This window comes from Nelumbo nucifera, chromosome 4 (assembly GCF_055504915.1).
Source record: "Nelumbo nucifera cultivar China Antique chromosome 4, China Antique-T2T, whole genome shotgun sequence".
In the NCBI taxonomy this organism is placed as follows: Eukaryota; Viridiplantae; Streptophyta; class Magnoliopsida; order Proteales; family Nelumbonaceae; genus Nelumbo; species Nelumbo nucifera.
The window spans coordinates 65,119,426-65,132,279 of NC_142652.1; the positions used below are offsets into that span (position 1 = coordinate 65,119,426).

The window sequence follows — 12,854 nt, forward strand, 5'->3', positions numbered from 1 at the left end:
GTCTATATAAGATCTCTCCAACAAAACATTCCATTATGATCTTTCATGCATGTATTTGTGTAAACATGGGCTTCTAACCACATTTTTTTCAAAGTTAAATACTCAAACCAATAATTAATGAGGTGCATTTGCAGTAACACATGGGCTAGGAATTTGAGACATACTCATCTTTAAGGCATTGAATTGCATCAACATCAGAAGCCAAGGCCTCTCTTTCTCTAGTCAATGGTATCCTCCTGTAGTCAAGAATGTAACCCTCATCTTTCAGAGAGGCAAAAACTTCGGCAGGTGTTTTCACATCCTCTAGCAAAACATTCTCCCAGTACCCTATGACACTGGACTGATTTAATTCCGGACAATATTCTTCACGATGTAAAAGCATTTGACCACCAGAATGTGAGATCTCAGCTAAAATATCCTCCTTTAACCGGGCCTCCATATGTTCCACCTGCGGGGTTGTTGAAGTCAAAACAGAGAAACTGAAGCAATGAACTTGGCTTTTTAAATTATTCTTAAAGGAAACAAAGTTGCAACAGTGCACCCACCAATGGTCCAGTTATCCCAACATGTTTTAGTGTATCAACAGGCTGATTTAGTTCCCTAAGGACAAATGGTGTGCCATTGATGTAAACAACTGCTTCTTCTCTCAGATCAGTCACAATGACTTTTGGGGCAATGTTTCCTCCCATGGTAGACCTGGCACCCAAAAATGACAACATTTCTCTAGCTCCAGTAATTGTTGGAGTTGCCATGCTGTATACAGGGTACCCATCCACCTGTATGATGAGAATCAGAGGTTAATTGGCATAGCATTTATTGGAATGGTTCCTTTTCATCATAGAAGACATTCTATTCTGAGGTGAATCTCATTAATAAGGAAATTGAAAAAAGCATGCCAATTTTCACAAGGACAAGAAAACATGTAATAGAACAGAATCCATTCTGAAGCCCCATAGGTGTAAAAATCATCTTTCTGTAACTACAATAATCATCCTTGGACTTGGAGTCCCATGATTTGGTGTGTAAGCTTGATATAGAGAAAGCATACGACCAAGTGGAGTGGGGATTCTTGGAAGCAGTCCAAAGTATGATTGGAAAAATGGAGTGGTTGGATGTTTGGGTGCATTTCCTCAGTCTCCTCAGTTATTCTTAAGGGAGTGATTTCAGAATTCTTCCAAAGTAACTAGGGGGCTGAGACAGGGGAACCACATCTCTCCTTTGTTGTTTGTTCGGGTTATGGAGGTGCTGAATCTGCTGTTAAATAAAGGCGTTCAGCAGGGTTGGTATTAAGGTTTTAAGGTAGGGGCAGAGGACCCTTACATCTCCCATCTACAATATGCCAATGACACATTCATCTTCTTAGATGCAGATGTGGATCAGGTGCTGAACTTAAGAGCAATTATGGTCATTTTGAGCTGTTGACAGGGCTGAAAGTGAACTTAGAGAAAAGTCTGTTAATTGGAGTAGGGGAAATCAGTCCAGAAGAAATGAGGCAATTTGCAGTAGCCTTGAATTGTCAGATTGGGGACTTGCCTTTTATGTATTTGGGCCTCCTGGTTGGGACTAAATCAGCCTCAATTAGTACTTGGAAACCACTTATAGGAAGAGTAGAGGCAAGGCTGGCAAGATGGAAGGCTAAATATCTCTCATTGAGTGGTAGGATTACACTAGTTAATAGTGTACTATCGAGCCTACCCACCTATTACCTATCCTTGCTGAAAATACCAGCTGATATGGCCAACAAAATAGAGAAGTTGCAGAGGGATTTTCTTTGGGGAGGGGCAAGGGAGACGAAGAAGTTTCACCTAGTAAAGTGGGCAAAAGTTTGCAGACCGAAAGAGTTTGGGGGTTGGGGTTTAGGAGAGTAAAAGTGTTCAACAAAGCCCTCTTGGGCAAATGGTTGTGGAGGTTTGGGTTGAAGAAGGAAAAGGAGTCTTTATGGAGAAGGGTGGTATCAGGGAAGTATGGAGTGGTTAGGTTTGGTTTGGATCCGAGAGAGGTGGCAAGTTCCTATGGGGTTTGTGTTTGGAAAGGTATTATAAGTTTCGTCAGGAGCTCAGGGGTTTGGTGAGTTTTAGGGTGGGGCATGGGGCTAGAGTAAGGTTCTGGGAAGATGATTGGTGCGGATTTGGGAAGTTGTGTGAGCTTTGTCTGAGGCTTTACAGGCTGACTGAACAACAGGTGGAGATTGCGCATTGCTATGAGACTAGAGGAGATCAGCTGGTATGGTGTCCTAAATTCAGAAGACCTCTGCTGGATCAAGAGGTGGAGGAGTTCATCTTATTGTTAGATAAACTAGAACAGTCCAGATTATCTACATCATCCAGTGATGGTTTGAAGTGGAAGGAATGTAGGGATGGAAAGTTCTCGGTGAAGTCTTTCTATTTGGATCTGATCAAAGAGAATTTGACTATGGACCAAGTAAAAGGAGTGTAGGGGGAACCCTATTCCACCAAAAGTGGAGGCCTTTGCCTGGCTGGTTGCCTTAGACAGCATTCTAACAGACCATTTAAAGTGTAGAGGTTTCTCTATGGAGGGTTATTTCTACCTCTGTACTAAGGATGACGAATCTGTCTGGCAGTGGCACCTGTTCTGTTCGTGTGAAGTGGCTAATTTCATTTGGCAATACTACTCTTTCCTGTTTGGTGTGCCAGAGTTTCATCCTTACCAGCAGAAATATTTTCCTTCTGGCCAAAACTTAGAGGAAGTAACAAAGCAAGAATGGTCTGGAGCTGATCCCTTTTGCTCTGTGCTGGACAATATGGAAGGAAAGGAATAGGAGGCTGTTCGAAGACAAATCTGAAGGCATCGAAGTTTTGGTGGCCTCAGTAGGAAAGCTGGTTTCAAGCTGGGTTTTGATCATCCCAGATTTTGAGCAAGTTAACAGTGCAGATTTGGTGGACAACTTTTGGGAAATTCTTGAGATTCAACCTTGTAATGTAAACATGTTTCTTAGTGGTTAATGGTGTGGTGTGTCATCTTGACACCCAATCAGATTGTACGTCTCTTTTTTATTTTAATAAATTTCTTCTTTACTCCTCAAAAAAAAAAAAAATGAACTCACCCTCATACTCCCCCCACATAAGGTTCCCCCCCATCCAAGTGATTCTTAGTGATAGATTCATTAATAAGGTTGCCATTAACCAATAGGGAGAAGATGAAATACCAGATGCAGATTTCTCACTAGGAGATGCCTATTCAACAAGGTAAAAGATCCACCTGCGAACTTGAAATTCTTCATCTTTCTTCTTTTCCTCTAGCATTAGTGCATTACTAGATAGTACTTTAGCCTTTTCAGTTGTTCTTCATTAATGATAAATATTTTCCAAATAATCAAACAGAAAATGAAAGAATCGTGTCAACAAAAATGCAACTGATACACTTAGTATAGCAGACTGTCTAATGTAGCTCAACTGATCTCTGCTCGATGAATGCTCTGCAACACCCCAGGGGTAGCAAAGTTTCAATTTATTAAATAGTAGAATCATTGTCTATTCTGTTCTTTACATTTTTTATCAACATGTAATCATGCAACAACACAAATATACCTTGTAAACATGTGGTGCACCATGGATTTGAATGTGGTTGGAAGTTCTTTGACCAGGAAAGAAGTACATCTTTAGTATGGAACCTTTTCCAAGAATAGAGCCACTACGAGCCTTGACTAAAGCTTCCATCACTGCATCACCATGTTGGGATTCACGTGGAACTCTCAACTCTTCCTGGTAAAACATAACCAAATCAGTCATGCCATACCAAATGGCATCTTATTTCATGATTCATATGCTTTTAAAGTCATAAAGCAGAAAGAAAACTTACAGGTACTGTGAAAAATCTCCCTGGCCTTAATCTTATGCTCCATTTCATTGCTTGAACCTCTGGTCTCTGATTTAACCAAACCTTGAATGTCGTCTTAGAGTCTCCTTGTCCACAGAAACCATCAAATGCTTCACTTCCAAGATATGCTGCAAAGGCAATCAACCTGAAGTAGCGCTCCAAGTACTCAGCACCACGATTTAATGCAACCCTCCTTACCCTTGGTTCGACGTGTTGTTGATTGAATACCTTCCTGTACCGCAAAACAGCTTCACGTATGTTCTGCAGAGCGGAACATCTATCAATTATGGCATCCAAGACCTCACGGCATTCCACTCCATTATCGAATAATCTTGTTATCTTCCGTAATAATGGAATGTCGTTTATGCCAAATGCCCGATTTGGCTCCTTTTCCTTTCTTGCTTTTTCCGAGTATGATATAGATACAGTACCATTTCCAGCTTCTTCACCACCCGAGGAACCACTGTCAACATCTTCAGAAGACATACTTTCAAGATGCATTCTAATAGGTCTCCCGTAATCAATACGAAGTCTCAGAAGGCATGCAATCACGGTACCTGTGGTTGTCCGCCCTCTACCCATCTAAAAGTAACTAATAATTAGAGGAAAAATTCTTTCACTTGGATCTACCAGTCTAGAAAAGTTCTTTAACATATTCATACATTTATGCATCATAACCACATTCGACAAATTTAATGAGAAAACTTACCTGACAATTGAACACAAAAGCAGTATCCTTGGAAGCAGAAGCAATATTCATTGCTAATGTGTCAAAGCCAGAACTTTTGGGAGCTTTACCATCAGTAATTGGCACACGTGCATACTTAATTGGGAGACCAGAAGCTTCTAAGCATCTATAAACCTCCACTGGGGTCTGAACTGCTTGAGAATTCACATGTTCCCAAGCATCAAATATTTGTCCATCATTTGTTTCATGTATTACCATTATAGCACCTCCATAGCGCTCAGCCTCCCGAAGAATATCTTCTTTCAGTCGAGCTTCCATCCTCTCCACTCTCTCACGATCTATTCCCTGAAATGCCTTATCTCAGTGCATCAACTAAAAATTTTCTGTTAAAAGAGAAATATGTGGTTTCAAAACTTGGTCACATATATGAGTAAGGAAAGTTCCTTCTTCATTACCAAGCATTAAACTGCCATTGTAGCCATGTATCATGATCTTCACCCAGATGCAACATCTATGTAATAAAGAGAATCCAGTTTCCTCCAGGAACAGTGTTGTTGAACACATGTTGCCAGGACTTCTAGGTAAATGGTTTTCCTTGTATGGACACGAGTATCTCTGTAGTAGTTGTCTAGTTCCTTTTGTTTGCATACATTTTTTATATAACTAGTATTCATCTAATAACAATTTGGATATATTGGTGTAACCAGGGATGTGCAGCCACAAGTATAAGCTTGTCTATGCATTAATTGCATAGAATTAACATGAACTAAAATTTGGAGAGGTGGAATTTTACCGTGTACTCCAACATATTCTTGTATGGCCTTTCCACCTCACGTAGCACAAACGGTTTTCCATTGATGTAGACAACAGGCTCTTCTCTCATATTGTGCCAAAAAACTGGGCGACCACCCTTAGAGCTACCTATCCTCTGAATAACAGCTTGTATACCATCAATTGTTGGGTTGGCAACACCATAAACAGGAAACCCAGGAACTTCTCTGAAATTAGGTGCACCTTCCACCCTCTCTGGTAAACTTAAATTTTGACAACCAGGACAATGGTCACTTTTTAAAACAGTTTGACTCCCAAGAACCTCCCCATTCCTAAGGGCAGCAACCACACCCATCTCACAAGGACGACCATCAGCAGATTCAGCAATTTTCATCAAAGATGGTTTCAAGCTTGCATATCCAAGTGCACCCATTGGATTTCTTCTCAGTAACCTGGAAACAGAAACAGTATCAATATCATAAAAACCAAAGCACATTGGAGCCCAAAAATGAATGACAATGATGCAGAATATTCTATGAAACAGGTGACTCATCATATGACATAAAAAGATATTTGGATGAACTAGAAATTGCTCTCTAAGCATTGATAATGTCTTTGGTTCCTTTACAAACTGATCATTTCCAAATTAGTATTAAACATTGACAAATCCCTATGAGGTTTGGTCCCCAGTCAGAGAATGCATATTTATCATGATATGTCTTTTATCATAGAAATATGAACCCAGATTTCTTTGATTAACTTTTCAGATCGTCATCCTCTTCTGATTCCATCCTCGATCACTTTTCTTCCTTTATTTTTTTCTTTTTTAGCTTTTTACTCTGTAGAAACCACTGATGTGGTCCCCACCTCTTTCTATTGTACTCGTATACAACTATTAGTTATTAGTCTTTTATTAGGATTTTATTTTTGCCATGTAAGCAGTCTTATCCTTCTTCAGAATTAATATAAATAGAAAGAGGGAGGTGGCAGATTAAGCATCCTCTTCTTTTCTGAAACCCTTCCTTCGAATTCTTCTTCTCTTCTTCTCTTCTTCTCTCTTTCTCCTCTCATCTTCTTAATTTCTTGTTGATTATACACCACAGCTTGGGCTGTTAGTAGTCTCATACGACTACATGGTATCAGAGCGAAGGAAGACAAGGACCTAATATGTGAACATTGCAAGAAACCTAAGCATACCAAAGAAACCTGTTGGAAGCTACATCCTCATCTAGTTCCAGCAAAACTCAGGAACAAAAAAGGGAATGCTAATACAGCTGTTACTACTGATTGTGCAACCTCATCAGGCAAAAGAGCATCACCACTAGACACTCTAACTGCAGTCCGAGCTGCCTTGACTCAGTTGAAAAAGGAGGTTGTTAATTCAGCATCATCATCTCAGCCAGTCACAACATCAGCTCCTCCCACCTCAACATTTGCTCATTTAGATACACAGGTCTCATCTTATCATGCTTCAGCTCTAGGTAACACTGAACATTGTTGGGTAATAGACTTAGGTGCATTTGATCATATGACTGGTTTGCCTTCATTGTTTACTACCTATCACTTATCCTTTGGTAAAGACAAGGTGTTTATTGCTGATGGATCACTTGTTCCCATTTCTATCTTCTGTTCTGCATGTTCTTAAACTTAGCACCAATTTACTTTCAGTTAGCAGCATTACTAAAAACCAGAATTGCTCTGTAACCTTTTTCCTGATCGATGTGTTTTTCAAGACTTGGAGACAAGGAAGGTGATTGAGACTGGCCGTGAGACAAATGGAATCTATCTGCTTGGAGGAGGTTCACAGTGGTAAGGTAGTGAAGTTAGAGGGTCTTTTGTTTCTCAGTCTATTGGTCAAGTCATGCTTTGGCATAACCAATTGGGTCGTTTATCCTTTAGATCTTTGAAAAGCTTGTTTCCTAGTTTATTTGAATCTATCTAGATGTCCAGTTTAAAGTGTGAAAGTTGTGAGCTCGCAAAGCATTGTAGAACAACCTATTCATTAAGTAATAAGAGAAGTAGTGTTCCTTTTGACATTGTGCATACCGATGTTTGGGGACCATATCACATCACTGCTATGGGGGGGTACATATACTTCTTACTGTTTGTTGATGACTACACCCGATTTTCTTGGGTCTACTTGATGCATTCTCGTGATGAGGTTCCTACCCTGACCCAGACCTTTCATTAGATGATTTTAACCTAGTTTGGGGTAAAAGTAAAAATTTTCAGATCTGATAATGCGAGAGAATACTTTAAAACATCACTAGCCACTTATTTTCTTGACCATGGGATTATCCATCAGAGTACCTGCCCTCATACCCCTTAGCAGAATGGGGTCGCTGAGAGAAAGAATAGGCACATATTGGAAGTAGCTAGAAGTATCATATTTAACTCCAATGTGCCTATACATTTCCGGGGAGGTGCCATTCTCACAGCTGTGTATCTCATCAACCGAATCCCTTCACAGGTTCTTGACATGAAACCTCCACTCACTCTTTTATATCCTGATAAAGAGCTATTTTGTCCCTCTTAAAACCTTTGGTTGTACCTGCTTTGTGCAAACTCTTGGCCCTCACCGTTCCAAATTTGACCCTATAGCCTCAAAATGTATTTTCCTTGGTTATGCACAAACTCAAAAGGGATACTGCTGCTATGAACCTACTTTGGGAAAGAGATTTGTATCCATGGATGTTACTTTCTTTGAGGATGTGCCTTATTACTCTAGGATTTCTTCTTAGGGGGAGAGTAGTAAGGTTGGGGTTAACACATCAAAAGTTCCTTTACCTGTTCAATTGAGTAAAGAGGGGTGTAATGGGGAGGGTTGTCAAAACTGTTGGGATTTGAGAGTTTATCACAGACGGTGGAGGCAAGTTGATTTCGGTCATCAGCAGTCCAAGCCAGCCCCAATTCCTTCTGAGGATCTAGATCCAGTTACTACATCTCTTCCATCTCCCATTACAAATGAGCCTTCTCCATCTTCTGACCCCTCACTTCCATTGAATGACCTTGACCTTCCTATTGCAGTCCGTAAAGGCAAACGCCGTTGCACCTCATCCACAGCCCACTGTATCTCACAATTCTTGTCCTATGATCATCTGTCTCCCTCTTACAACTCCTTTCTTACATCCATTGCTGATATTCCCATTCCCATAACAGTACATGAAGCCCTGACCATTCCTGAGTGGAAGGATGCAGTGAAGGTAGAAATGGATACCCTTCTGAGAAACAATACCTGGGAGCTAGTTGATCAACCTAAAGGGAAGAAACCAAATGGATGTAGATGGGTGTTTATTGTGAAACATAATGCTGATGGTTCCATCGAAAGGTATAAGGCCCGGTTAGTTGCAAAGGGATTTACTCAGACTTATGGTATAGATTACTTGGAGACTTTCGCACCAGTAGAAAAAATGACCACCATCAGAGTGTTATTATCTCTTGCAGCCAGTTACTCTTGGCCCTTGTTCCAAATGGATGTTAAAAATGCCTTCCTCAATGGAGAATTGTAAGAAGAAGTGTACATGCAGTTACCTCCTGGCTTTTATAGTACAGAGACAGGTAAGAAGGTTTGCCGGCTGAATAAAGCTTTGTATGGACTAAAACAGTTCCCTAGAGCTTGGTTTGATAGATTCAGACAAGCCCTTGAAAAGTTTTGCTATGTGCAGGCTCAACAAGATCACACTTTGTTCATTAAGAAAGTGGATACTTCCTTGACTCTACTTGCTATATATGTGGATGACATTGTAGTAATAGGGAGTGATAACAATGAAATTGAGTCTCTTAAGAAACTTCTCCATCAAGAACTTGAGGTAAAAGACATGGGAGAGTAGAGTCAAGGAAGTATGTCCTTTGTTTCTCAAAGGAAGTATGTCCTTGATTTGTTAGAAGAAACAGGAAAGTTGGGTGTTAAGCCAGCCAATACACCTATTGAACATAATCACAAGATTAATGCAGAAGGTGGAGAGCCTCTTGAAGATAAAGCTATGTTCGAAAGATTAGTTGGGAAACTACTCTATCTTTGTCTTACATGACCAGACATCAGCTATGCAGTCAGTGTTTTTAGTCAGTATATGCACTCTCCTAGAACTACCCACCTACTTGCTGTTGAGAGGATATTGGCATATTTAAAGAGGTGTCCAGGCAGAGGTGTACTATTTAAGGATAATAATCACATGAAGATAGAATTTTACACAGATGCAGATTGGGCCGGTTGTGTTGATGATAAAAGGTCTACCTTTGGATATTGTGCCTTTGTAGGAGGTAACCTTGTTTCTTGGAGTAAGAAACAAAATGTTGTTTCTCGTTCCAGTGCTGAAGCTGAATATCGGTCCATGGCAAATGGTGTGGCTGAAATACTATGGTTGAAATCACTGTTTGATGAATTGGGTATTACCTATGAGAAACCTCTAATGTTGTACTGTGATAATCAGGCTGCTATTAATATAGCTCATAAGCCGGTACAACATGACAGAACCAAGCACATTGAACTGGATCGACATTTTATTGGGGAAAGGGTTGCATCTCAAGAAGTCTGTCTTCCATATATCAGCTCCAACATGCAGCTTGCCGATCTTCTCACCAAGGCAATTTCAAAGAAGAAGTTAGAAGCAGATCTATGCAAGTTGGGAATGACAAACATCTATTCCCAACTTGAGGGGGAGCGTAGAAACCACTGATGTGGTCCCCACCTCTTTCTATTGTACTCATATACAACTATTAGTTGTTTAAGTCAGTCCACAATTAGTTATTAGTCTTTTATTAGGATTTTATTTTTGCCATGTAAGCAGTCTTAACTTTACTTCAGAATTAATATAAATAGAAAGAGGGGGGCGGCAGATTAAGCATCCTCTTCTTTTCTGAAACCCTTCCTTCGAATTCTTCTTCTCTTCTTCTCTCTTTCTCCTCTCATCTTCTTAATTTCCTATTGATTATACACCACAACTTGGGCTGTTAGTAGTCTCATACGACTACATACTCCAAAAGGATCTGTTGGTGATTTAACCTATTATGGGCCTTTTTTCCACATTATGAGAGATATTGCATTTTTACAGAAATTTAAAAAGCCAACAAAAGGAGATCATAAGTACAAAATTAAAGGTTTTACTCTTTGGAATCAGGATGGACCATGGTATTTAGGACATGCAATTAGGGAGGCATGATTGTTGGTTTCCGAGTGAACATCTCATTCATATGGATTTAATAATCCACCATTCCACCAACTATTTGCTGATTGGTATTGCTAAGGAGGGAGTCACAAGACCCACAATGAACTGGGGAGCATCCATGCCAGAATAGTCTTGTTTTGGATATTGACTACTTTCTTCTATTGGGCTGTCATCTTTGTTATCCTTTCAAATTGTATCACCTGCTCTTGGTCATATCATTTTATTTCTATTTTTCTAATTTTCTTTCTTGAAGTGTTTATAAGTTTCCTCATATTATGCTTTTGTAATTTCCTCACTAATGACAACGATAATGATTATCTTCAGATACTGACATCTCATCTCTATTTTGGAATCTGATAGCAATCATTGCCTAACATCTCAACTCTATTTACTATTGGCTTACTCTCCCCTTTATTAAAACAAGATTATGTGGAGGTGCATGTAATCATTGCAATGCTATTTTTTTAGAGAGATAGTCTTCTCAAACAAGTAGTAATCAAATGATGTTCTAATTGGTTTCATACTTAAACGGAGTTTGAAGACTTCTACTGGAGAGGTTTCAAGTTTTGGACATTGCATGCATTCTGTACCCAGTACTTAGGGAATCAAAATATTTGTATCTCTTTTGGGTAGTGGAATAGGGAGTCAAACTTCAGATGACTAGGACTAGAATCATGAATGAAACAACACATAACCAAACACTCTCAGAAGAAGATAGAAAACCTGATCATCAGGGCACAAAACCTGATGCAGGGACTAAACATGAAGTATTCTTGATGAAAATCTATTATGTACTAGTGTGAACTGGATCACCCTAAAAGCAAGTAGGAAAATATACCTGAAATAGTACTCATTGCAATGCTTTTTTTGGAGAGTCGCTTGCTCTTCTATTTATGAAGTAGAAGAGGTGGTAGGGGCAGAAACCAGACAACATAAGGACAGTGTTGGTGGTGGCTGTTTCTTGCACTGCATGCTGAGCTAGTTGGGGAAGGAGATAGTGAACTTGTCAAAGGAAGAAATAGTACAATTTGGTTGTTGTATAGGGTGTATAAGTGAGGTTCAAAGTATCGATAAACCCCAATATGGTGGAAGGGGTATACCAGTGCTTTAAACCCCACACTTATATTTATTTTAGTTTTTTCTTTCAAAACCTTTTTAGTGTCTGAGTCAGAGAGAGAGAGAGAGAGAGAGAGAGAGAGAGAGAACAACAGTTTGGTGGGTGTGTCAAAAGTGACAGTCGACACCTAAGAGAATGATATTTATATTAAAAAGGTAAAAGGACAAATCTGCCCTTAATATACATAAGATCGTGTACAAAACAAACTATTGTACAAGAAAGAAAGTAAAAGTAAAAAAATAGCCCTATGCTCTCTTTATCTTTACATTCCCCTTCAAATTGATGCCTAGAAATAAGCATCAATTTGTCCATTAGAAATATATGTTGAGCCCGAGTCATTGCCCTTGTCAATAGATCTGCAAATTGGAGGCTTGAGGACACATGTGGAAGAGAAATAGTACTGGCAAGAAGTAGATCATAAATGAAGTGGCAAATAACTTCGATATGTTTTGTGCGCTCATGGAATACAAGGTTTGATGCAATTTTGATTGCACTTACATTGTCTACAAAGAGAGGAATAAAGGGTGATGACATGTTGAGGATGCCACATAGGAGAGCTCAAAGCCATATAATTTCATTGCACATTGAGGACATGGCTCTGTATTCAGCTTCAGTGGAAGATTTGGATACTGTGGATTGTTTCTTGCACTTCCATGAAATGAGAGAGTTGCTTAAGAAAACACACCAACTTGTAGTAGATCATTGGGTGTCTAGGCATCCATCCCAATTAGCCTCCACATAGGTAGTGAGGTTAATGGAGGATAAAGAGGAGAAGAATATGCCGTAAGATAAAGTCCCCCTTACATATCTAATATTCTGATGGACGACAAACAAGTGTGGTTGTCTTGGGGATGACACAAACTGGCTCACAAATTGGAATGCATAAGATATATCCGGTCGAGTCATGGTAAGATAGATTAGACTGCCTACTAGCTGATGATAGAGAGTAGAATCTTCAAGAGGAGAACCGTCATTCTAATTAAGTTTTAGATTAATTTCCAATAGAGTATCAACCATCTTGGAATCACTAAGATTGGCCATTCTGACAAGATCAGCCATATATTTATGTTGGTTGACAAATTAACCCTGAGAATTACGACTTACTTCAAGCCCTAACAAATAAGTCAAAGGACTCAAGTCCTTCATCTTGAAAGATTCATTGAGCATTCGTTTCAAATCAGCAACTGCTTCTGCATCATTCCTTGTAATGAGTATATTGACAACATAGAGAAGTAGAATTGTCACCCCTTGCTCCCGATGTAAGGCAAAGAGGGAA

The 12,854-nt window shown here is 39.5% G+C and overlaps 1 protein-coding gene across 7 annotated transcripts in view; it reads right to left on the minus strand.

Annotated features, from left to right (window-relative positions):
• LOC104588950 (metal ion-binding protein) overlaps positions 1 to 12,854 on the minus strand; it is a 123,089-nt gene that overhangs the window by 41,880 nt on the left and 68,355 nt on the right. For all 7 annotated transcript variants that reach the window (XR_016085617.1, XR_016085618.1, XR_016085619.1 and 4 more), the window contains 6 exons: positions 5,319 to 5,748; positions 4,547 to 4,870; positions 3,820 to 4,419; positions 3,549 to 3,722; positions 546 to 776; positions 165 to 448 (listed from right to left, as the gene is read on the minus strand). Coding sequence is in view for 4 of the 7 variants with exons in the window: in XM_010247096.3 (XP_010245398.1) it covers positions 165 to 448; positions 546 to 776; positions 3,549 to 3,722; positions 3,820 to 4,419; positions 4,547 to 4,870; positions 5,319 to 5,748 (2,043 nt within the window). In the remaining 3 variants the exon portion in view is untranslated. The remainder of the gene's footprint in view (positions 1 to 164; positions 449 to 545; positions 777 to 3,548; positions 3,723 to 3,819; positions 4,420 to 4,546; positions 4,871 to 5,318; positions 5,749 to 12,854) is intronic.